Source organism: Gossypium hirsutum, chromosome D11, assembly GCF_007990345.1.
Source record: "Gossypium hirsutum isolate 1008001.06 chromosome D11, Gossypium_hirsutum_v2.1, whole genome shotgun sequence".
Taxonomy (NCBI): domain Eukaryota; kingdom Viridiplantae; phylum Streptophyta; class Magnoliopsida; order Malvales; family Malvaceae; genus Gossypium; species Gossypium hirsutum.
In genome coordinates this window covers 25,756,963-25,781,103 of record NC_053447.1, presented here as the reverse complement: position 1 = coordinate 25,781,103, position 24,141 = coordinate 25,756,963, and the positions used below count along the sequence as shown (strand labels likewise).

The 24,141-nt window shown below is 34.6% G+C and overlaps 2 protein-coding genes across 4 annotated transcripts; one reads left to right on the top strand and one right to left on the bottom strand.

The window, feature by feature from the left end:
- The first annotated feature begins 16,725 nt into the window (after positions 1-16,725).
- Positions 16,726-21,411, top strand: LOC107913227 (filament-like plant protein 7). Of its 3 annotated transcripts, none has more exons than XM_016841750.2 (6): positions 16,726-17,004; positions 17,209-17,349; positions 17,759-17,903; positions 18,014-20,486; positions 20,579-20,664; positions 20,734-21,411. In XM_016841750.2, the coding sequence occupies exons 2-6, from the start codon at positions 17,251-17,253 to the stop codon at positions 20,859-20,861; spliced, it is 2,931 nt and encodes a 976-aa protein (XP_016697239.2). In that variant the 5' UTR covers positions 16,726-17,004; positions 17,209-17,250; the 3' UTR covers positions 20,862-21,411. The 3 variants fall into 3 exon arrangements, with proteins under 3 accessions (XP_016697239.2, XP_016697238.1, XP_016697237.1); XM_016841749.2 differs by having other exon boundaries at positions 16,728-17,004; positions 17,765-17,903; positions 20,579-20,639; XM_016841748.2 differs by having other exon boundaries at positions 16,728-17,004; positions 20,579-20,639; positions 20,734-21,329.
- LOC107913228 (protein IN CHLOROPLAST ATPASE BIOGENESIS, chloroplastic) lies at positions 18,813-23,894 on the bottom strand. Its single transcript, XM_016841751.2, has 12 exons — positions 23,721-23,894; positions 23,523-23,607; positions 23,239-23,313; positions 23,110-23,152; positions 22,974-23,031; positions 22,652-22,810; positions 22,515-22,577; positions 22,328-22,422; positions 22,158-22,239; positions 21,938-22,048; positions 21,605-21,799; positions 18,813-21,115 (listed from the first exon to the last, which is right to left on the bottom strand). The coding sequence occupies exons 1-11, from the start codon at positions 23,781-23,783 to the stop codon at positions 21,659-21,661; spliced, it is 975 nt and encodes a 324-aa protein (XP_016697240.2). The 5' UTR covers positions 23,784-23,894; the 3' UTR covers positions 18,813-21,115; positions 21,605-21,658.
- Between the last annotated feature and the right edge of the window lie 247 nt (positions 23,895-24,141).

Below are 24,141 nucleotides of genomic sequence, written 5' to 3'. Positions count from 1 at the left end.
GTAAAAGTTGAAAACAGAATAATAAAAACCGTGAAATAAATATTAAGGAAAATTAATTAGAATGAGCTCAGCTTTAGACACGAATTTTCCTCGTCTTTGAACCGATCCTCGAAATTGGATGAACTCCTCTTTTCCAATAAGCTAGTTATAGCTATCGAGGACACCTCGGACACCAACTCTTCCTTGTGTAAATTAGTTATGGAACGTCCAATAACTAATTCTTACCGATCGAACAACCACGAAACGTTCGTGATTTACAACTCCGGCAGCTTTGCATTCTAGAAGAGCCTAGCTCGAACTAATGCCCTCAACTGCGTGGGACATTTAAATCCGGTTACTACGTCCCTTGACGGAACCAAAGAGCAATCTCCACTTGGCACGCCAATGTGTTCACAGAAAACCGATTGGAAACGTTCCTTTCGGAATTCCAACTGTACGTCTAACCACACTAAATCAAACGACGTCTTTTTTTTTGACTTAGTGTTGATCTGACTTTATGAGCTGACAAAATCATACTCTTAATCCGGAGAAGTAATAAGTACTGGAATTTTAGGAGTTAAAAGGCTCGGGTTCGTAACTCACAGGTTTTGACGAGGCTAATTTCGGCCTAAAGCTGAAAATGGGTTTAGTTGGCTAAGTTTTGGGGCATGTTGGTATTTGATAAATTAAATAAGGTAGAAAGGGTGAAAAGATGGGTGATGTGATTGAGTATGGGGGTAGTTGAAAAAGGGAATTTGAAAAAAAAAGGAATTGTAAATGGTAAGTAGTAACAAGCTGGAAGTTTAAGGAATTGAAAGTTAAAGAAACTAAAGACAATAAATAAATTTGTGAAAAGTTGAAAATAAAGGTGAAATGGAAGGTAGGCTACTGGATCTAATAAATTGAAGGAAGACAAACTAAGAAATAACAAAGGCTACGTGAGAAATGAGAAAATTTGAAAGATAAAAGCTAAATGTTTTTTGATTGATCAATTGATGAACAATACAAGCTCTATTTATACTAGGGAGTTTACTAAATTAGGAGCCAACTAGTCATAGGAAATTAAAGAAAAAAATATCCCATAATAAAATAAATCCCAAAATAATCTCCCCCACTAAGTCAACACAATTTTCAGCTAATTAATATTGGAAAAAGTATACTTTGGCCCTCCTTCTTTGCTTCTTTCTTCAATTTTCCCCAATTGTTTCCTTTTTCTTCTATTTAGCCCCAAATTACATTCCTGCCCAAAATTCAATAAATATGGCAAAATTAGTGGTGCATTCTCATAAATTAACCAATTTAGTTACATAAAATATGTAACTTTAGCTTTTAATCAAATCCCCCTACTTAGCTTATGCTAGTCCTCGTGCATTTTTTGTATGTATCTGCAAAAGGAAAAAAAATTCTCCAAAATAGGACTTGACCCCCATGGTTTGCACATTTCAACAATTTAATCCTAGCACATTAACATCTCAAATATCCTAGCCTAAGAAGTAAGTAAATATATTTCAGAATTTATTAGAGCTTGATAGACTTACCTTTTATTTTATTATTTTATTTATTTTTGTACTTAGGACATTATCGAATTTTTTGACGCGAGACATGATGATAACCCAAGCACCATGTTCCGGTTACTCAATTCGGACGTCTCTAAGCAGGTTATTTCGCCCTACTCATGATAACTTGTTAGCGGAGTGAGTGAAAAGAAATTGGACAACCACACGAACCTTTTTACGCGAGATGTGATGACAACCCAAGCACCACGTTCCGGTTACTCAGCCCGATGTACAGCCCCAATTTTTCACTCTTAACATTCGTATCAGAGGAGTAATTTTTTAGTTTTATTTTTTATTTTTCTTATTTTTTTGTTGAAAAGATTTAACATATGATAAAATGTAAGCAGTCAAGCAAACTCATAATTCCCAAAAATTTCTTACCCACTAAGTCTAGGTTATTAAAAAGTTTTATGTGTAAAGAACTAAATAGCTAAATAGGTCAAACCATAAGTGTACCATCCCCAATTTATCAAAAGAAAAATTTTACCTTTTACCGAAAACATGCAGAAATAGCGATGACAGATAAGCAAATTAGAACCAATTTATATTTCCCTCCCCCTACTTATTTTACATTGTCCCAATGTAATTTAAAAAATAAAAGTAAAGATAAGTAGGAGAAAGAAAGAAAAAGAATCTCCCCATGTATTTCAACGTCGTGGAGGGTGGTCTCGTAGATAAAGTGGGACTTGGCTGAAATAAAAAGAATTTTGTAGGTTGACATGTGGAATTTAATTTTGTCTTGGAATATTTTCCTGCAAAAATAAAAATGAAAATAAAATAAAATAGTAAAATTAAAAAATAATAATAGGAAAATTAATTTTTTTTTCAAATTTATTAGCTAAGCTATAAACTCGAGAAATAAATTATTAAAAACTAATATTACGAGATTTGGTAAAACAGTCGTGATAAATGCACCACGTAAGTTCCCAGGAAAAAGAGGTGAGTCACAGTGGACATACTTAAGTACCAAGTCTTTCCTTAGACAGAACTAATCCTTGACATGCATTTTCATTTTCCATTTTACCAAAAATTTTATTTGCATAAAGGAAAAGAAAATTTGGGTTGCCTCCCAACAGCGCTTTGTTTAACGTCGTTTAGCTCGACGACATGTGTTATTCAAATTCTTTATCCTTTTGTAATAAACCGCAAGGCGGTTGCATGATCTTCGAGAAGTATTTTATGAATCGTCTGTAAAATTCATACACCGTGAAATCAATAATGAAGACTTCAATGATTTTCTCGATATAATCGGAGAATATGCGCACCATGCATCTCTAGAAAGTGGCCGGAGCATTACAAAGTCCAAACGGCATTCGTCTATACGCAAACGTTCCAAAGGGGCACGTGAAAGTTGTTTTGTCTTGATCCTCAGGCGCCACCGGAATTTGGAAAAATCCTCGACTCGTCGACGATGGTTGCATCTCCAAGTGTTTGACAATTTCTCGCAACGGATCTTCTATAACTGATAACTCCTCGAGACGACTTAATACATCCATGTCAATGCTTCTGTAAAGGACAATTTCCAACTCATCAAAGTCATGATATTCAGAATAATTTTGGGTTAAACAATCTAAACTATCGATACTGGAAATATTTGATAATGAGTTATGATGACTCATGGCTTCGTAGACATTGAATTTCACGATTTCGCCATCAAACTCCATTGTCAATGTTCCACTCTGAACATCAATTTTTGCGCTTGCGGTACTTAGAAACGGTCTTCCAAGCAAAATGTCAGACGAATTAGTTGAGTTATCGTCTTCCATATTAATAATGTAGAAATCTGCAGGGAAAACTAATTCGTTAACTTTAACAAGGACGTCTTCAAGCAACCCTTCGGGATAGATGACTGACCTGTCTCCCAACTGGATTATTACTCTTGTCTTTTTCAAAGGACCCGTGTTAATCAACTTATAAATAGGATAAGGCATAACATTAATGGAAGCCCCTAAATCACACATGGCTTTCTTAATGCCTACATTACCTATCTCACAAGAAATAGCAAACATACCTTGGTCATTGTATTTGGGCGGAACTTTCTTTTGCAGTACTGCAGAGACATTCTCTCCTACATTTACTCTTTTGTTACCTATTAACCTCCTCTTGCTAGTGCACAATTCCTTGAGAAATTTTGCATAGCGAGGGATTTGTTTGATAGCATCGAGCAAAGGGATATTTACCTTTACCTTCCTGAATGTTTCGAGTATTTCTTTTTCCTCCTTCTCTTTCTTATCCTTCGTGAGCCTCCCTAGAAAAAGGAGGTGGCACCACAACTGGTTTTTGTATTTCTGATTCCGGTCTGGCTTTTGGATCAGAGATCTGCTTTTCCCGTTCCTTGTCTTACCCATGACTTTTGTCTGGAACTGTTTCCAGAACTTTTCCGCTACGAAGAGTTATTGCACTTGCATTTTGCCGAGGATTCAGCTCTGTCTGGGAAGGTAATTTACCTTGAGATTCCAAACGATTAACTGCCATCGAGAGTTTACTAACTTGATTCGTTAACTCCTGTATTGATGCGTCTGTCCTTTATTGGTATTTTGCAGCATCGGCGGCAAGTCTCTCTATAACAGCTTCTAGAGATGTGCTCGGCTTGGGTGGCAGTTGCGGTGGTTGCAAAGGTCTCGGTTGGTATGACGGATTATATCGGGGATTAGCTCTGTAATTCAAGTTGGGAAGATCCTTCCACCCGGGATTATAGGTGTTGGAGAAAGGATCATAGCATCTTTGCAGAGGTCTCGGAAAAACTCCGACATCGCCAACATGTGCCGTTGAATTTTCGTTAAGGATTGGGCACAAATCCGTCGGATGTTCAGACATAGTACATATTCCACACAGTTGGGTCAGATTTTTCTTTTCTGTAAGCATAGACTGACCAATATTGGTAAGCTTATCCAATTTATCTTCTAAGGACGAAACGTTTACCCCATTAAGCCGTCTTGTGGGTTCTGAATTCAGCCGATACTGTTGAGAATTTGCCGCAATGGTGGATATCAGTTCTCTTGCCCTTTGAGGAGTCATATTGACAAGCGCCCCTCCACTAGCTGCGTCAATCATTTTCATTTCCATAGGGAGCAAACCCTCGTAGAAATACTGAAGAAGTGATTGCTCGGTCAAACCGTGTTGAGGACAACTTGCACACAGTTTTTTGTGTCGCTCCCAATAGTCGTAGAGCGATTCACTCTCCATTTGTCGAATTCCCACTATGTCTCTCCTAAGTTCAGCTGCTCGCGATGCTCGAAAAAATCTGTCAAGAAAAACACGACATAAGTCATCCCACGTTGTAATAGAACCAGGGGGTAAGTAAAATAACCATTCTCTTGCTGTATCAACTAAAGAAAAAGGAAAGGCCCAAAGTTTAATTTCATCTTCGGTTACTCCTTGTGGTTTCATGCTTGAGCAGACCATCTGGAATTCTCTCAAGTGGGTATGTGGATTTTCGTTCTTCAAGCCTCGAAAAGTGGGCAAAAGATGGATCAGGCCTGACTTCAACTCGAACGGGGTTTCTCCAGCTGGATAGTTGATGCATAACGGTGTTTGCTCATTGGGAGCAGCGGCTAGCTGACGAATGGTTCGATTTGCCATCCTTTCTGGTTCACCGAGGTTGTCTTCTACACCTTTTGTTTCAAGAAATGGTTTAGTCTCAGGTTCAACCACTTCGACTTGTTTTCCACATTCAATTGCTTCTACACGTTAAAGAACTTCCGTCTCTTTACGTCGTGCTCGTGCTGATTTTTCAATCTTTGGGTCGTATTCGAGATCTCCAGATGAAGATCTGGTCATGAAGATGATTTAAACAATTATAAGTGTTGCCAGTCCCCAGCAACGGCGCCAAACCTGATGGGTTTCGAATCCACCAATATAAACCTACGTCTTAGTTTGTAAATTATGCAGTATATGGAGTAGGATCGATCCCTCAGAGACTGGTTTACTGTAAATTGTTGCTCGCTTGACCAGATTTATGTCGGGCCAGCTGTCGTGCTCAAGACGTTCGAGGGGATAAAAATTTGAAAACCTGAAATAAGCAGAAAAATAACGTAAAAAGTAAAAGTTGAAAACAAAATAATAAAAACCGTGAAATAAATATTAAGAAAAATTAATTAGAATGAGCTCAGCTTTAGACACGAATTTTCCTCATCTTTGAACCAATCCTCGAAATTGGATGAACTCCTCTTTAACAATAAGCTAGTTATAGCTACCAAGGACGCCTCAGACACCAACTATTCCTTGTGTAAATTAGTTATGGAACGTCCAATAACTAATTCTTACCGATCGAACAACCACGAAACGTTCGTGATTTAGAACTCCGGCAGCTTTGCGTTCTAGAAGAGCCTAGCTCGAACCAATGCCCTCAACTGCGTGGGACATTTAAATCCGGTTACTACTTCCCTTGACGGAACCAAAGAGAAATCTCCACTTGGCACGCCAATGTGTTCATAGAAAATCGATTAGAAACGTTCCTTTCGGAATTCCAACTGTACGTCTAACCACACTAAATCAAACGACGTCTTTTTTGACTTAGTGTTGATCTGACTTTATGAGTTGACAAAATCATACTCTTAATCCGGAGAAGTAATAAGTACTGGAATTTTAGGAGTTAGATCGCTCGAGTTCGTAACTCACAGGTTTTGACGAGGCTAATTTTGGCCTAAAGCTGAAAATGGGTTTAGTTGGCTAAGGTTTGGGGCATGTTGGTGTTGGATAAATTAAATAAGGTAGAAATGGTGAAAAGATGGGTGATGTGATTGAGTATGGGGGTTGGAATACAATAAAGCGGGGTGGTTGACTATTTGGAAAAAAATTGAAAAAGGAATTGCAAATGGCTTGATTTGGTGATTAGCTACTGGAAATTAAAAATTTAAGGAAAGGAAACTAAAGAAACAACAATGCTACGTGAGAAAAGAGAGAATGTATTGAAAGACAAGAACTTAATATTTTTGATTGATGAATTAATGAACAATACAAGCTCTATTTATACTAGGGAGTTTACTAAATTAGGAGCCAACTAGTCATAGGAAATTAAGGAAAAAAATATCCCATAATAAAATAAATCCCAAAATAATCTCCCCCACTAAGTCAACACAATTTTCAGCTAATTAATATTGAAAAAATTCTACTTTGGCCCTCATTCTTTGCTTCTTTCCTCAATTTGCCCCAATTGTTTCCTTTTTCTTCTATTTAGCCCCAAATTACATTCCTACACAAAATTCAATAAATATGGCAAAATTAGTGGTGCATTCTCATAAATTAACCAATTTAGTTACATAAAATATGTAACTTTAGCTTTTAATCAAATCCCCCCTACTTAGCTTATGCTAGTCCTCGAGCATTTTGTATGTATCTGCAAAAGGAAAAAAATTTCTCCAAAATAGGACTTGACCCCCATGGTTTGCACATTTCAACAATTTAATCCTAGCACATTAACATCTCAAATATCCTAGCCTAAGAAGTAAGTAAATATATTTCAGAATTTATTAGAGCTTGATAGACTTACCTTTTATTTTATTATTTTATTTATTTTTGTACTTAGGACATTATCGAATTTTTTGACGCGAGACATGATGACAACCCAAGCACCATGTTCCGGTTACTCAATTCGGACGTCTCTAAGCAGGTTATTTCGCCCTACTCATGATAACTTGTTAGCGGAGTGAGTGAAAAGAAATTGGACAACCACACGAACCTTTTTACGCGAGATGTGATGACAACCCAAGCACCACGTTCCGGTTACTCAGCCCGATGTACAGCCCCAATTTTTCACTCTTAACATTCGTATCAGAGGAGCTAATCCCCGATATAATCCATCGTTCCAACCAAGACCTCCGCAACCGTCACCCAAGCCGAGCACATCTCTAGAAGCTGTTATGGAAAGACTTGCCGTCGATGTTGCGAAGTACCAACAAAGGATAGACGCATCAATACAAGAGTTAACTAATCAAGTTAGTAAAATCTCGATGGCGGTTAATCGTTTGGAATCTCAAGGTAAATTACCTTCTCAGACAGAGCTGAATCCTAGGCAGAATGTAAGTGCAATAACTCTTTGTAGCGCAAAGATTCTGGAAGCAGTTCCAAACAAAAGTCATGGGCAAGGCAAGGAACAGGAAAAGCAGATCTCTAATTCAAAAGTTAGACCAGAATCAGAAATTCAGAAACCATTCGTGATGCCACCCCCTTTTCTATTGAGGCTCGCAAAGGATAAGAAAGCGAAGGAGGAAAAAGAAATCCTCGAAGCATTGAGGGAGGCAGAGGATCAAGACAAAACAACTTTCACGTGCCTTTCCGGAATGTTTGTGTATAGACGAATGTCGTTTGGACTCTGTAATGCTCCGGCCACTTTCCAGAGATGCATGGTGAGCATATTCTCCGATTATGTCGAGAAAATTATTGAAGTCTTCATGAATGATTTCACGGTGTACGGATTTTACAGACGATTCATAAAAGACTTCTCAAAGATCATGCAACCGTCTTGTAGTCTATTACAAAAGGATAAAGAATTTGAATAGCACAGGTCGTCGAGCTAAACGACGTTAAACAAAGCGCTGTTGGGAGGCAACCCAAATTTTCTTTTCCTTTATGCAAATAAAGTTTTTGGTAAAATGGAAATTGAAAATGCATGTCAAGGATTAGTTCTGTCTAAGGAAAGACTTGGTACTTAAGTATGTCCATTGTGACTCACCTTTCTTTCCTGGGAACTTACTTGGCGCATTTATCACGACTATTTTACCAAATCTTGTAATCTAGGGTTTTAATAATTTATTTCTCGAGTTTATAGCTTAGCTAATAAATTTGAAAAAAAACATTTTAATTTTCCTATTATTATTATTTATTTTTACTATTTTATTTTATTTTCATTTTTATTTTTGCAGGAAACATTCCAAGACAAAATTAAATTCCACATGTCAACCCACAAAATTCTTTTTCAGCCAAGGCCCACTCTACCTACAAGACCACCCTCCACAACGTTGAAATACATGGAGAGTTTCTTTTTCTTTCTTTCTCCTACTTATCTTTACTTTTATTTTTTTAATTACATTGGGACAATGTAAAATAAGTAGGGGGAGGGAAATATAAATTGGTTCTAATTTGCTTATCTGTCATCGCTATTTCTGCATGTTTTCGGTAAAAGGTAAAATTTTTCTTTTGATAAATTGGGGATGGTACACTTATGGTTTGACCTATTTAGCTATTTAGTTCTTTACACATAAACTTTTCAATAACCTAAACTTCGTGGGTAAGAAATTTTTGGGAATTATGAGTTTGCTTGACTACCTACTTTTTATCATATGTCAAATTTTTGAATGCAAAAAAAAAAATACTCCTCTGATACGAATGTTAAGAGTGAAAAATTGGGGTTGTACATCGGGCTGAGTAACCGAAATGTAGTGCTTGGGTTGTCATTACATCCCGCGTAAAAAGGTTCGTGTGGCTGCCCAATTTCTTTGCACTCACTCCGCTAACAAGTTATCATGAGTAGGGTGAAATAACCCACTTAGAGACGTCCGAATTGAGTAACCGGAACATGGTGCTTGGGTTGTCATCATGTCTCGCGTCAAAAAATTCGAAAATGCCCTAAGTACAAAAATAATAAAATGAAAGGTAAGCCTATCAAGCTCTCATAAATTCTGAAATATATTTACTTACTTATTAGGCTAGGTTATTTGAGATGTTAATGTGCTAGGATTAAATTGTTGAATTGTGCAATCTATGAGGGTCAAGTCCTATTTTGGAGGAAATTTTTCCTTTTGCAGAAACGTACAAAATGCTCGAGGACTAGCATAAGCTAAGTAAGGGGGATTAAGTTTGTTAATCTAAAGCTAGTTAGATGTCCTCAAGCTCAGTCGGTATATCGCTGTGTCTCGCAGGGTTGTTCCACCTATTCAAAAAATATGTTATTTCAAAATTACAAGAATGAAAATTCTTAAACAGTAACAATTTTATCAAATGAATTTTACCATGTTACGAGTAAGAATTCATAAGAGGCTTGCACTTGGGGGCATAGAAATGATAGTCGATATTATGCCCACGATTGAAGGAGCATGCAACTGCCTATTTTAGCTTTGTTTGATATTGTCACTCGACACATTTTTTGGTACAATGTCACCAGCACCGTCGATCCCCAACTAAGTTATCTCGCTTCTTTCAAATCAGCTAGTAGTAGTAGCCACCTTAAATGTACCAGATTGTGAAATTTGTCTGGCATTAGCAGACTCCCAATCAACCTCAAGATGAATGCGCGCATGAATTGTTCCTTTTCAACGCCACTCGTGAAGTCCTCGATGTGTTCAAAGTTGTTCTCTAACCATCCCATCTCGATCCGGCTACTCTTAAACTTGTTTGGCACCTTCCCTAGCAGTTGCTCGCATGTTGCACTCCAATCAACACTAACAGTTGTCCCTCATAATGACATCCCCATCGATCGGTAGACCAAATTGTAAACTGACGTCCTCCAATGTAATTGTACACTCGTCGCAGAGAAGATGGAACGTGTACGTCTTTGGTTTCCATCTCTCGACAAAAAACATTAAAAAACACTACGTAGGACGCGCTTTCTTCTCTCTCCAAAAATAGTGTAAATCGATAAATTTTCAAAGAAACGGCATAGTTTCTTAATTGATTTTTTTTTCAACATATTTAGATAAATTAGCCCCTCTTTTAGCTCTTGAACTTATGTTATTTGATCAAATCACTTTATAAATATGAGTTCTCAAACTCATTTGAGGGCTTTTGGCATTCTAACTTCAAAGTTGTCTGAAAAACTCTTTCAAACTATTCCGTAGCTCAATTTTATTGTTAGCCACACACAAAAATTCTCCACTTTATAAACTACCACCTGTTACTGTGTTCAATATTATAAGGTATGCTTTAATCTTCTTCGTCTTCTCTCAATACATTCAGTTTATTTCATTGCACTGGTTTTTTTCTTAACTAAAGAATCCTGTACATAGGCTCATTCAGGCAAAGCTTATATTTTATCAAGAAAATTAAGGCCAGTTTCCATGGCATTCATAAATGATTTCTTCTGTTTGCGTAGAATGGTTTGTATATTAATTTTTGTATATACAGTCAATCATCATCAAAGAACAAAACAATTTCTTTTGTTCAAAAGATAACGTTTTCTCCACCAATCTTTTCAAGCAAAAATCTTGCTTTGAATCTCGAGGGAAAAAAGCTCACAAACCAAATAATTGTAAGTTATTAAGTAATAAACTTACTTGGGTAAAAAACCAATCTTGGGTTGCCATCTTAAATTCTGGCTAAGAGAACTCATTCTTGGTTGAATCGGGGAGAGAGGGAGATAAAAAGGAAGAGGAAGACCAAAAAAAAAAGCGTGACAAGTTTTTATTGGTTTAAGGTTTCTACTTTTCAATTTATTTAATTAAATAAAATTATTTTTAAATTTTTTATTCATAAATTATAAATTCTATATGCTAGATGATGTGTTAAGTTCTTATCGGTTGATATTATAAAAAATGGAAATAACATTTGGGCTAATTTGGATAATGAAAATATATTTTAGCTATATTTTTGATAAAACAGATAAAATTTATACTTTAATTTTGATTTAATATATAATTTTTATATAAATTTTGATTTGTTGTAATTGTACATATGAAATTTGAATTGCGGTTCATGTATATATAAAATTTTGATTCTGATTCAACTGTGCACATTTAAAGAAAGAAAGAAATACATTTATTTGATATTATGTTAATATAAGTGTTTGCACATGCAATATATTAATGTAAAATAGTGTTATTCAATAATATTATTAGTGATTTGTAAAAATTGAATCAAATTAAAATAAAATCTCCACAAAATTAAAATGTATTTATAATAACGCACATTAAATCAAAATTTATATATAATTTTAATATTTATCTTTAAAAAAAATTTAAGTTCGTTGAGTTAAAAAAAAAGTGATATAGCTTGAGAGCAATTTGCATTTCTTATTTAAATAATCGAACTTTCACTAGATTTTTCATCTATAAATTAATCGAATGAGTTATCCCTTTAAAACATAGAAGAAATTGCATTGTTTTAGTTTAGTTTGAATACATTTATTAATTGAAGGCAATTGATTATTTTTTGTTTTATGAATATTTAAAAATAATTAAATAAATCCGTACTCTACTAATTTCCACTTTGTTTCATATTGTTAATCTCATTATTAACATCCAAAAAGTTGAGTGGCAAATTTAAGAAGTTTGCATGTGGAAACTATTAATTTCCACTTTGGGAGACGGAGAGATAACGCTACGAGTTTCCAGTTTGGGCAAGAAAAGAAAGGAAAAAGAAAGGGGACAATGGGTGTTTTTTTCAGTTTTCACTCAAAAGGGTGAGCAATTATCATGGCAAACAGCCTAGGAAATAGAAACTTGGGAAACCCTTTTCTAAGATTAGGAAATTGGTTGGTTTAGAACGTTTTAATTGATTAATCCTTATAATGGTTGCTTGTTTCTGAAATTTGCTTTGAACCCTTTTCATTACTTAGAAAAATCTTAGGTACTCAAATCAAGCTTTTCAATCTTCACCCAGAGTTTGTTTATGATTTTGTATTTGATGGAATCTTATAAGTATAAAGCTCTTAAGTGAGTTAAGATTATTTATCACCAATTCAGTTGAAGAAATCATTTTTTTTTAAAAACAAAATTCACGTTAAAAACTCACTTATTATTTATTTATTTTCATATAATCTAATGTGTACATTTTAGTTTTAATTCTCGAGTCTTCAAGCAAGGTCCATGCACCAGTTTCCTCAAGTCATGAATGACCCAAATCATATATATTTATACACTAAAGCAATTTAAAGAAGCATTTGAGGGAACTAATTCTATACGTCATAGTGAGATTATTGTCATTTGTCAACCTACAAATCAGACGTCATAGTGAGATTATTGTCATTTGTCAACCTACAAATCAGACGTGTACTAATTAAACAATATTTAGGTTAAGGAAAATAGTTGTATTTGAATGGTCAAAACATTCATTATATCCTATTAATTATAAGCAATCAACTAAACAAATAATTATGAAAATGATATATATTTAATGAAAAATTCATACAATTATGTCATTAGTGAAAATTACATATTATTACATTAATTTCAGAAAATATAATTTACATAAACTACATTAGAAGTGTACAATAAAATAAATTGGTAATCTAATCTAATATATATACTATAGGTGGGTTTTCACCCAAATCATATATATATAATATTCTATAATAAGAATTTCTTGCTAATATGGAAAACTTGCTTCCTTCATATAGTTATTATTTAAATTTAATATTTTAATATTATGCATTAATTTTAGTTTAATTGCTTTATAACTTTACCCATAAAAATATCACAATTTCAAACATTTTTGTATAATAAAACTTTCATGTGGTATTTATGATTTAAAAAGAAATCAGAATCATTAACATTTTAATTCTATTACCGATATTGAGGATATTTTCTTATCATCTTATATTCATAAACATGTTGAAGAAGTTGTTATTGAAGCCTCGTTCACCTAATTTTCAACAAATTAGTGGGCTTTCATCCTCAACACATTCTTTGGGCTCCAACAAACTTTCTATTAGGACTTCAATTTTCTTCTTTAAGGGCTTGTCAAAAGATTCAGTCATTGCCACAAAATAACACCATATTAACAATGTTGAGAGAACATTTATACCAATAACAAAAGGATAAGGAGACAAGAGGTCTCCTTGTCCAACTCCTTTCCTTCCTCTTAGGAAACCTATCAATTCGAGCAGTACAAAATTTAGGAGACTCAAATGCTTTCTTGAGGCGTACATTAATGGCACACCGAGGGGATAAACTTAGTTTTTTTAATATCTGCTCATTGATTTTTGGGTCATGAGCACATTGTCAACTAAATTCTACCTTTGATAAATCTACTCTGATTTTTTCTATATAAACAGCGTAGACGTGATATTATTTTAAGTTTACTTTCGCTTGCATCAATTATTATATTTACTTAGCATGAAAATAATAGTATTTATGTATAATTTTAACTAAAATGCAATCTTACAATGTAAAATGTGAATAATAAACTGTAGAGGGTTGTTCTAATAAAGAAAATAGTTTTGTAAATAAATGAATGAGATGTACCAAATAAAGGTAGAGAGGAAGATTGGAGCAAATATGACAACACTGAGTGTAACAGCAAATGATGGTTTGTAAGGTGGAGCAAGATTGTATATGGCTGAGAATAAAGTTGAATAAAGGAATTTGTGAGAACTTATATTTATAGGTGTGAGGGATGGTAAATATGTCTTTTAGTTCCTTTGAAGTTTATGAAATTATTAGTTAGTATAATGATAAAATTATACTTTGATCCTAAAAGTTTTATAATTCATTTTTGGCCACTTTTAAAATAATTTTTTTTAATTTGAGGAAGTGAGTTTTCAGTTACAAAGGCATTAGTGTTATTTTATTAATAAGGAGTTTAAGTTGTTGGTGATGGTGATGGCGATGGTGATGGTAATGGTGAGAGTTAGGGGGTGGGGGAGATTTAAGAGAAGCCAAGGCATGTTTGTGACATTAATAAATTTGGGTTGGATTGGTAAATGGCATGCTTTTAATCTTTTGTTGTTGCTATAGTTGGTTCATATAGGGTAGTGTTAGACTGTTTTGTTGTTGGTTCATTAAATATGGGCTGGATTCTGAAGGGTGATGGCAGCATTTTTCTTGTTAATTTAAATTTATCAATTCAGATGGATTTAATTTTGAAATTAAAATAAAAATGAAAACAGAATAAAACACGTAGATTTCAATTCATTGTGTTAAAACCAGATAAACACAAGCGTGTAATACAAGAATGTCTTGTTTAGAGAAAAATTAAAGCAGTTATGGTGGGGGCGGGGGAATTAAGGGACCACTGTTTAACTAAACCACCAAAAATCGCATTGATTGTTTAGTGCATAATTAAAGAAGAAAGATTCCAAGAGTAATAATAAAATGAAAGTGATTAATAAAGTATGCCCCTGGTTTAAGCAAGAATATATGTCCAAGCTTTAGTGATAATGTACTTTTAACATTGTGAGGAAAAAGCAACTTAATACAATTTGGGTTGAATGATGCAATCATACTCCAATTATAGTTTAAGCTAAAATGACATGATTAGATCAAGTGTCCTTTTTAGTAATTAATTTGTTGTTATTACGATAATGAAAATAAGATTTTACCTCACAAATTTTTTGTTGTGAATTTAGTTCATGTACTTTATTTGGTGATTTTTTTAGTTTTTGTATTTTTTCAATTTTAAAATTTTAGTTCTTAACAAATCATAATTGTTAAATATATTAATAACTTAAGTTCTACTGTTTTCAAAATTTAATATGACAAATATATTATCATATGTGTCATGTCATATTAGTTTGTTATTTTCACATATTACTCACTAAAATTTCAATTAATGGATTGACGTCTGTCGTTTGCATCAAGATTAAAATTTCAAAACTTGAAAAATATAGAGACTTAAGCTTAATTTGGATGGGCAGTGCGTTTACCTCCGGTGTGGTTAAAAACAACAGTGGTGGTGAGATTAGTTACTGTAGCGGTGAGATTAAAAACAACGGTGGAGTGTGTGTTTGGATTCAAACACAATTGTAGCGGTGAGGTGAGAATAAAAAAATGATTATTAAGGACATTAAATTAAAAATGATATATAATAGAAGTTTTCTAAATTATTTTACTTTTACGAAACTATTAAAAATATGTAAATTTATAAATTTATTTAATAAAATATGTTTATTAAAATGATTGTTTTTAATTAATTAATATTAATTATATAACGGTAATATATATAATTACTATTTTTTTTTAAAAATTTACAATACAAATATACCTTAGATAAAAGGTTAAAATTTAAACAAAAAAAAAAAGGTTGACTAGGGTTGCTTTTTTTCCATTGGAGCTTAAAGCTCTAGTTGAAAATTGGAGTTTCAGTGAGGTGAGGCTTTTCATACGTTCCTTACTATTGGTGTTCCAAACACTCAAAAACTCTAGTAAAAAGGCATTAGTCCTTAAAATTCCATTACACTAGTGTTAATTGATGATCCAAAGAAAGCCTTAGAATGACCCAATTGTAGAATATAGGTTAAATCTATAGTTGTATGCATAGTATTAAACTAGTACTAAATTTAACCAATCGAATTTAACTACTACTATTTGGAGAGAAACACTAAAATTAATCAAATGGATTAGCTGAATTTAACTTTTTGTTTTTTCCGGATCAATGACTTTCACTTGTTTGGCTATTGTTCTTTTACTTTGAACTTTTAATTTATATGCATATGGAATATAAGAAGCATTTGTTAAAGATAATCAAACATTATTTTAGATAAATTATTTTTATTTAATATATTATCTTTTACTGAAATAATAACAACCGTAATATACCATTAGCTACAATGATTTTATATTTAAAAAAGCATCATAAAGAAACATTCTTGAGCATTTTATTACATACAATATATAACATAAATGAAAGGTGTAATTAGGAGCATCTTCTTACCCAACCCAAATCAATTTTCTTTTACAAATTCTAGAGAGAAAAAAAAAAGGTAAAGGTGATGGGGTAGGTTCATTTAACACTTGCAAGAAATAACATTGTTTAATGACCATGTGATGTAAAAATGTAATTTGGTGTAATTATATTTATAAAATTTAAAATTTAAAATAATTTTAATTTATATTAATTATAATTATAATGTGTTTTGTTAAATATAATTAATTGATAATATTAAATATAGTTATAATATTAAAAATAAATAGAAATACTTATTCATTTTTTTAAAAACTTATCCACTATTTTTAAAAATAAAAACCTGACCATCAATTTAAAAAATTTATATGTATAATTACATTAAATTAGAGTTTACATTAAATGGTATAACTTTTTTTTACCCGAAACCATAGAAAAAATTGATCATACTTGTCTTTTTCTAACTCAATTATACTTGTAGGTAGAAAAGGGAAAAAAAATGTTACCATTTTTACTTTTAAGCCTTAAAAAAATTAAGTAATTCAGACTTAAAAGGAAAGAAAAAAAAAGTGAAGATAAAGAAAGAAGGCGAGTTTTAAGCTTTTAATTGAATAATTAAAACATATTTTAGAGAAAAAAAAAAAAAAGACAAAAGACTTCCGCTCTGCCGCAACGTCAGAAGAAAGTAAACAACCAACAAAACAGGATCTCATTCACTCCCTCCCCTAAACGCTTTTATTCTCTCCTTAATTTCACTTTTCCTACATTTTACTTTTCCTGTTTACCAAACACACTCCACTTCTCTCTCTCTCTCTCACTATTTCTCTTTCCTTTATGTTGCTTGGTTTAGCTCCTCCTCTTCTTTGTTCCACTCCTTGCTGTCACTGGAATTTCCAACACCCCCTCCTCTGCCTTCAGTTCTCTGCTTTGATGGTCCATGCGCACTAAGAACCTACTCTTACACTAATCATTGGAGGTAAAAGATATTAACAGCGGCTCTGAAACTATGTTCATAATATGGGAGTATCTAGCATGAACTGTACGCATGGAACTTCAATGAACGAATATTTTAAAGTTTTTTATGTGTTGGAATTTTATGTTTTGTGAAACATATATATTTTGTCTAATGACTGATGCAAGCAGATTTTGGTTTTTAATCAACATTGTAATTTAAATGCAGGTGTTTTGGGTTGAAAGCCTAATTATTAACACTGGTGAAACAATGGACCAGAAAACATGGCTTTGGAGGAAAAAGGCTACTGAGAAGATTATTCTTGCAACTGACAAGTTAAACCCGTCACTGAAAGACAATGAAGATGAGGTGAATTAAGAATTAGTATTTTCAGTAAACTTTCTCCAAAATTTAAATTATGTTCAGGATTTTCTGAACTGCTGATAAGGTCAGAAAAGATCCCAACTCAACTACTAGTAATAAATAAATCTTGCCAAACTATTCCCTTAATATATATTCTTCTGCATTCATATGAGATGTTCAAGTACATGAGCTTCAGATTAGAAACCTTTTCTTTTTCCCTAAGTTATCATTTGTTGAGTGATCAAGTTAAACTCAGCTGCATAAATGTGTGCACGACAAAGCAAGAGTGAGAAAAAGAGTTCACATAATGTATTATATAATTCTTGGACCATATTAGGATTCATGTTTTCTGGGAAGTTTTTGCTTTGGTGTTGTTTTATTATAATTAGGTTTTCTGGGTGATTTGGGTTCCCAGATACAGACACTGAAGGCTGACAGAAGAGAATTGGAGAATGAACTGAAAGTTTTAAATAACAAGCTTTCTTCCGCACTTCCTGACTGTAATTCCAAAGATGAACTTGTAAAGAAACATGAAAAGATGGCAATGGAAGCTGTTGTCGGTATATTTTTGTTTTCCCCTTTTAGGTTTTGCTGTTTAATGATCTGCATTTTAGATTTCGTTCTTCTCTACATTATTTAGCTACTTCTTAACCAACAAATTATATGAAAGGCAAGGAAAAGGTAGAAGCGGAAGCAGTTATTCTAAAGCAAGAACGGGATGAAGCTTTGCAGAAGAGAGCTGCTTGCGAAGAAAGGCTAAATCATCTTGACACGGCCCTCAAGCAATGCATGCAGCAACTACAGTTTGTTCGGGAAGAGCACGAGCAAAGAATTTATGATGCCATAATGAAGGCTTCAAAAGAGTTCGAGAAATTGAAGACGATTTTAGAGGCACAGTTGGCGGAGTCTAGCAAAAGGGTTACCAAGTTAGGAGTTGAGAATACGAATCTAAGTAGGGCTCTCTTGGCAAAGGAAAAAGTGATTGATGATTTAAACAAGCAAAGGGCTCAAATGGAGACTGATTTTATTGCACTAATGGCAAAAGTAGAGTCTACAGAGAAAGAAAATGCTTCTCTGAAATATGAGGTTCGAGTGCTTGAGAAGGAACTTGACATCAGGAATGAAGAGAGAGAATTCAATCGCCGCACAGCTGAAGCATCACACAAGCGACATTTAGAAAGTGTGAAGAAAATTGCTAAGCTAGAATCAGAATGTCAAAGGCTCCGTCTCCTAGTCCGGAAACGACTGCCAGGTCCTGCTGCCTTGGCTAAGATGAAAAATGAAGTTGAAATGCTGGGAAAGGAATCTATTGAAATGAGTAGGAGAAAGTTAAATCCTAGTCCTACCAGTCCAGGGCGTGACTTTGTGGTCGGCAATTATTCAGACAGTCCGAGGAAGGGAACTAATATCCTAAATGAGCAGTTATGTGCTATGGAAGAAGAAAATAAGGCTCTCAAGGAAGCCCTTAATAAGAAAATGAATGAACTTCACTTCTCTCGAGTCATGTATGCACGTACAGCTTCCAAATTATCCGAGGTTGAGTCTCACACTGAAGAATCATCAAAAAGTGAAGTAAACAATGAGGCAACCAGGAATAGTGCACTGCCACATGAGGTCTCTCTAGCATCCATGTCTGATGTTGGCAGCGATGATAAAGCCAGCTGCGCAGAATCCTGGGCTTCAGCTTTAATTTCAGAACTGGAGCAATGCAGGAATAGACAGTTGAGGGAGTCGCCATTACGTAAAACTGTTGGATCTTCAGAAATAAATCTGATGGATGACTTTGTCGAAATGGAAAAGTTAGCTTTAGTTTCTGCTGATCAATTTTCTGGAAATTCTCATGTTTCTTCGGATGATGCTAATGGGACCCTTGGACCTATGCAAACTGGGACAAGTGGAAGTTCCTTCGAGGTAATATGTAAGGAGATAGTCCCTGTTCCTGACAGTCAGCCAGACAGTAGCATGTTGAACAATGAAATGAAGTCTGAAAGCCCATTGCTTAGCAAAGAGTGTGGCTGGCTTCGGGATATACTTAAGGTGATCTTGGAGCAAAACCGTGCAACTCAAAGAAACCCCCATGAAATACTTGAGGATATTAGAAAATCTTTGGCCTGCATGAGCTATCCAAACACCAGTGAAATGTTTGATGAAAGGGAGGGTTCAGACCATCCCAATGGCTTCAATCCCTCCTGTATTAGTGGCTACATCGCATGGAAACCCTCAAATGGTTCTTCAAAGATGGATTCATCATCTAATGGGGATGCTGATGTTAACATTTGCTCAGACAAGAAGAGCGATCCAAGCTTTCATCCTGATTTGAGTAAATCAATTTGCAGGATAATTGAGCTTATTGAAGGGATCAGCACATCATCAACAGATAATAATATCCTGGAGTCCTTATTCAAAGAGAGGAATTCCTTGTCATACAAGCACTCTGAAACACCATCGGACTACATGGTTTGTGTTTTCCAGTGGAAAACTTCTGAACTTAGTGCTGTTTTACAGCAATTTGTGCAAGCTTGTTATGACCTGTTGAAAGGAAAGACAGACCTCAACACATTTACCCAAGAATTGACTTCTGCTTTGGACTGGATCATTAATCATTGCTTTTCCCTTCAAGATGTTTCAAGCATGAAAGATGCAATGAAGAAGCATTTCAACTGGGATGAATCACGAACTGAAAGTGAAGCAGAAGTTGGAATAGTCAGTCAATTTGTAGAGGCAGATAAATCACACCTTGCTGTTCCAAATGGAAATGATGACTTCCTTCAAAAGAAAGAGACTAGTGTGACAGAAGAAAACCGAAAACTAAAAGATGAATCAGTTAACAAGGAAACTGCAGAGAAAGATCTAGAATATAAGCTCCAATCAACCACAGATAGGAGTGATTCTATATCCAATCAACTTGAGGAATCTGGAAAAACCATCGCAAACTTGCAGGCAGAGTTAGATACTTTGAGAAGAACTGAGGAAATGGTTGAAGGTCAAGTTGAAAAGCATGAACCAATGAATGAAAACCCTGATGATGAGCTCTCATCAACCATAGTTGAACTAAATGAGGCTTGTCCAAAGTCTCCTCAAGATCTGAAATCTGAGAATAAAAATTACGGCCATGAAGAATTGGAGGTCACACGTCTTGACAGGTAATATCAGTTTTACCTTCTGAACCTAATATCATGATCAATTCTGTTTGCAGCATCTAGAATTTGTGCAATTGATATTTTGTTGTCTTCAGTGTGACAGAAAAGGAAATACCAAATCCTGAAATCAAGCACCACGAGAACCAGTTTCGAACAGTAAGTTCATATCACATGTATGCAGGTAACGTAATTTCGTTTCACATCATTACTCTGGTAGTTTTGATATTTTGACTCTTGATTAATCTGGCAGGACTGGGAGATCGCAGCTGCTTCAGAAAAGTTGGCCGAGTGCCAAGAGACTATATTAAACTTGGGAAAGCAGTTGAAAGCATTGGCATCTACAAAGGAAGCAGTCCTTTTCGACAACATTGTTTCTAGTCCAACTTTGACTGCAATCCCAACTCCACCAAGGAAGAAGATGATGAGCCAAAGATCATCTCTACTAGATCAGATGATAGCTGAAGATAATGCTGAAACGAATGATCTTGCATCTCCTAAGTCCAAAGAAAAAGGCAATCCGACTTCATCTTTCATTTCTAACAGGACGGTAGCACCTCCAGACAGCATTGCTGTTTTAAGTGGAGAGAAAATCCAGGAAGACAATGCTGCAGTGAAATCTTTAGCAATCGTTCCTAGCAAAAAACAAGGTGGGAGTTTATGGAAAAAGCTCTTGTGGAGGAAAACAAAAAGTAAGAGCAAGAAAACATCTCTTCCATTTGCTTCATAGACAAAAATAATAATGTGTTGACGAAAAGGGGCTCTCGAGCTTTTGTCACAGTTTTTTAATTTTTGGTTTTTCTTTCAAATTTTGTGTGGAAATGAATAAAATTCCAGCTTTTCACTGGTCGAAGAGAGAATATCAAGTTTATAGTCTGTGTGAATATATATATATACATGACAGAAACCTGAACAAAGGTAAAAATTTCAGTCAGGACAAGTGTATAATATTCTGGTTTTCTTAACCGTTTGGAATGTTCATTTTTGTTTATTGACTAACAAGAGACAGTACAACTTTTCTCTATTATAGATTAAAATCAACCCATTGCAAAACATGCTCACACTTGTAATGAGACCAATCAATCCCCAATTTCATCAATTATTTTTAAGAAATAAAAAAGTACCATGAAAATTTGAAGATCTAAGAGACTGCAGACTAAATTCCCACGCCTTAACAATTAGTCTTTGTATTGCACAAATCTTGCCATATCATGGAGTCCAGCCTCCTTGTAACATTCAGCAATTCGCTCCAAAGTGCTATCCCAAGTCCCTTCCACAGAAGCTAAATCCAACAAAAAGGCCGCTTCATCCAATGCGATCTGCAGATTTTGTTTAGGAGTTCGATCATACACAAAAGAAAGAGAATTAGTGACAACAAAAAAGAAGAAACAGATAGATACACACTTTTAATATCTATATAGTCAGATCAATAAACATAACAAGCAATAACTAGAAACCTGGAAAGCTGGTTTTCCCTTGTTTAAATCTTCTTGCCTTCCCTCTTCCGTCATTTTTTCTGTTCTATATTCAGTTTGCTCATCCTTCCATTCTGCTATACAAGCAACTTCCTGCAGACGAAGCAACTTTTTACTATGAGAAGGTAAATTCTATTTACTATCTTGAAAGGGAAAACAGAACATGAAAGTTCATGAAAATGACTATTTGCGGTTCCCATACATGGTACTTGCAACCTAAAGTCCACCACGGGGATTTTAAAGCCCCCCTTGCAGCATCTTTAGCTTCTACGTTACGCCCGACCCTAAAAAAATGCCAAAGAAGCATCTTAGTAGGACAAGTCAGTTGAACATAGCAGAATAAACTCAAGTGAAAGTAACTGGAGTTTTTACTTCAGTAAAACTTCCGCATTGAAAACAAAAGGCCGTGCAAATCCTGGAAAATGGTTTTTCCTTGTATAGAATTCTCCAGTCACCAAAGCGGAAACCTTTCACAAGCAGGTGCATATAAAGAACAAATGTTAATTTTCGTGCAGAAATGAATACATTTAAAATAGCTAGGGCAGCCAAGTAGTCTTACATGGCCTCCATTCTCAAAATGCTGCACCACTTTGCGCTCCAGGACATCGGGAAATAAACCGACCTGAAATGGTCATCCGTTAACATGGCTGAAACCTGATTAAAGTGCACAATAGAAGAAATATATAGTTTTAATACCTTTCTTAGAAGATAAACATCTACATCCATAATCTGAGATTTAGAAAAGTCGCCCTTTCTATAAAGTTTCTCCCCAGCATCAGATGCAGCATGAAATAACTCATCAATTCCATTATTGGCATCTTCTTCAACCAGGATTCTGTGTATAAACTGGTCTACCTATTTGAGAGAGAGAGAGAGGGAGACAAATTACAAGGTATAAAAGATATCCAGCATGGTAAAGAACTGATATTGAAGATATCGAATACAATGGTACTCCAGCTCCGGACCCTAGCAAGGGAAACGGTCACATTGGCCATGTCATGCTGAGGGCAAAACTTACATTCTTGGCTAAAAGCCAAACTCCATGTTTACGAACCTCCACCACTGGCATCTCCATTCTAAGGGATGAGAGGAATCTGAATCAGGCTAAAGAGAATTAAGAAATTATAAAAGGTCAGACATTTGAAGTTTCTCACCCAGTGGGAGCTGTTGGCCACCTGAGCAATGCAGTTACAGCACCTATTACCGGCAAAATTATGCAACAGTATCAATTTAAGCATTTCTTATTAACAGCCAATTCCAACATAGATATACTTCATCAGTACCTGAGTTGTTTTGGGATAGCGGAATTGCTAGCGGCATTAACCCTTGCTTTGCTCCAGGAGAAAGAATTGATTCATCTGTTGGAATGCACCAGATATATAGGAGACTATATAAGTCTTTAGAGTTTTAAATCACTACAAACTATGCTTTTATTAGTCTTCTCCGTAATAGGATCCAAGCCAACAAAATTAAAAAAAGGTCAAGATCAAAACCGCAAGAAATGAAAATACGAACTTGAAAAAACCAAATCCAATATCATAACAAAAGAGAAGGAACTTTTATTTACCTCTTGCATTGAGTATTCTGTTAAAGCTGAGAGAGATGCTGAGGAGGTTGAGTTGCAGCCACTTCTTTGATGAAACTGATGTGTTCTGCAATTTCCATAGTATATTTTCTTTACTTAAAAACGTTAAAAAGCCAAAACCAGGAAATGAAAAAGATAGGAGGACAAAAAGGAAAAGAGATAATAATACAAAATACCTACCCGGAAATGAATAAAAAGAAGAAGAAGAGGATGAAGAACAAAGGAATCTGGCGCATCTTCCATGGCCAAGAAGCAGAGAAGTGGCACGTGGTGATGAAAACGCCATGACCTTGCTACTGCGAGACGACCAGCCAGATCAGTAGTAACATACAGGGTTTTCTCAAAGGAAAACAAAGATCCAATGAAAGCCCAAATTTAAAAGGCTTTTGAGTTACATGTGCACATATTGGACCGAATAAGGTAATATCCAATTGTACCCTAGTTCTTTTTCTTTCCTACCAAGTTCTTTTCCTTTTTTTACCAAGTCTGTAGTACACGACAAGAGCTTTAACTATGGTTTTATTTAAGTTAAGATTATATATGTTGATTTATTTAGATTTTGATATACCGGTAATTGTATAAAATTAATTGGATTAAATTC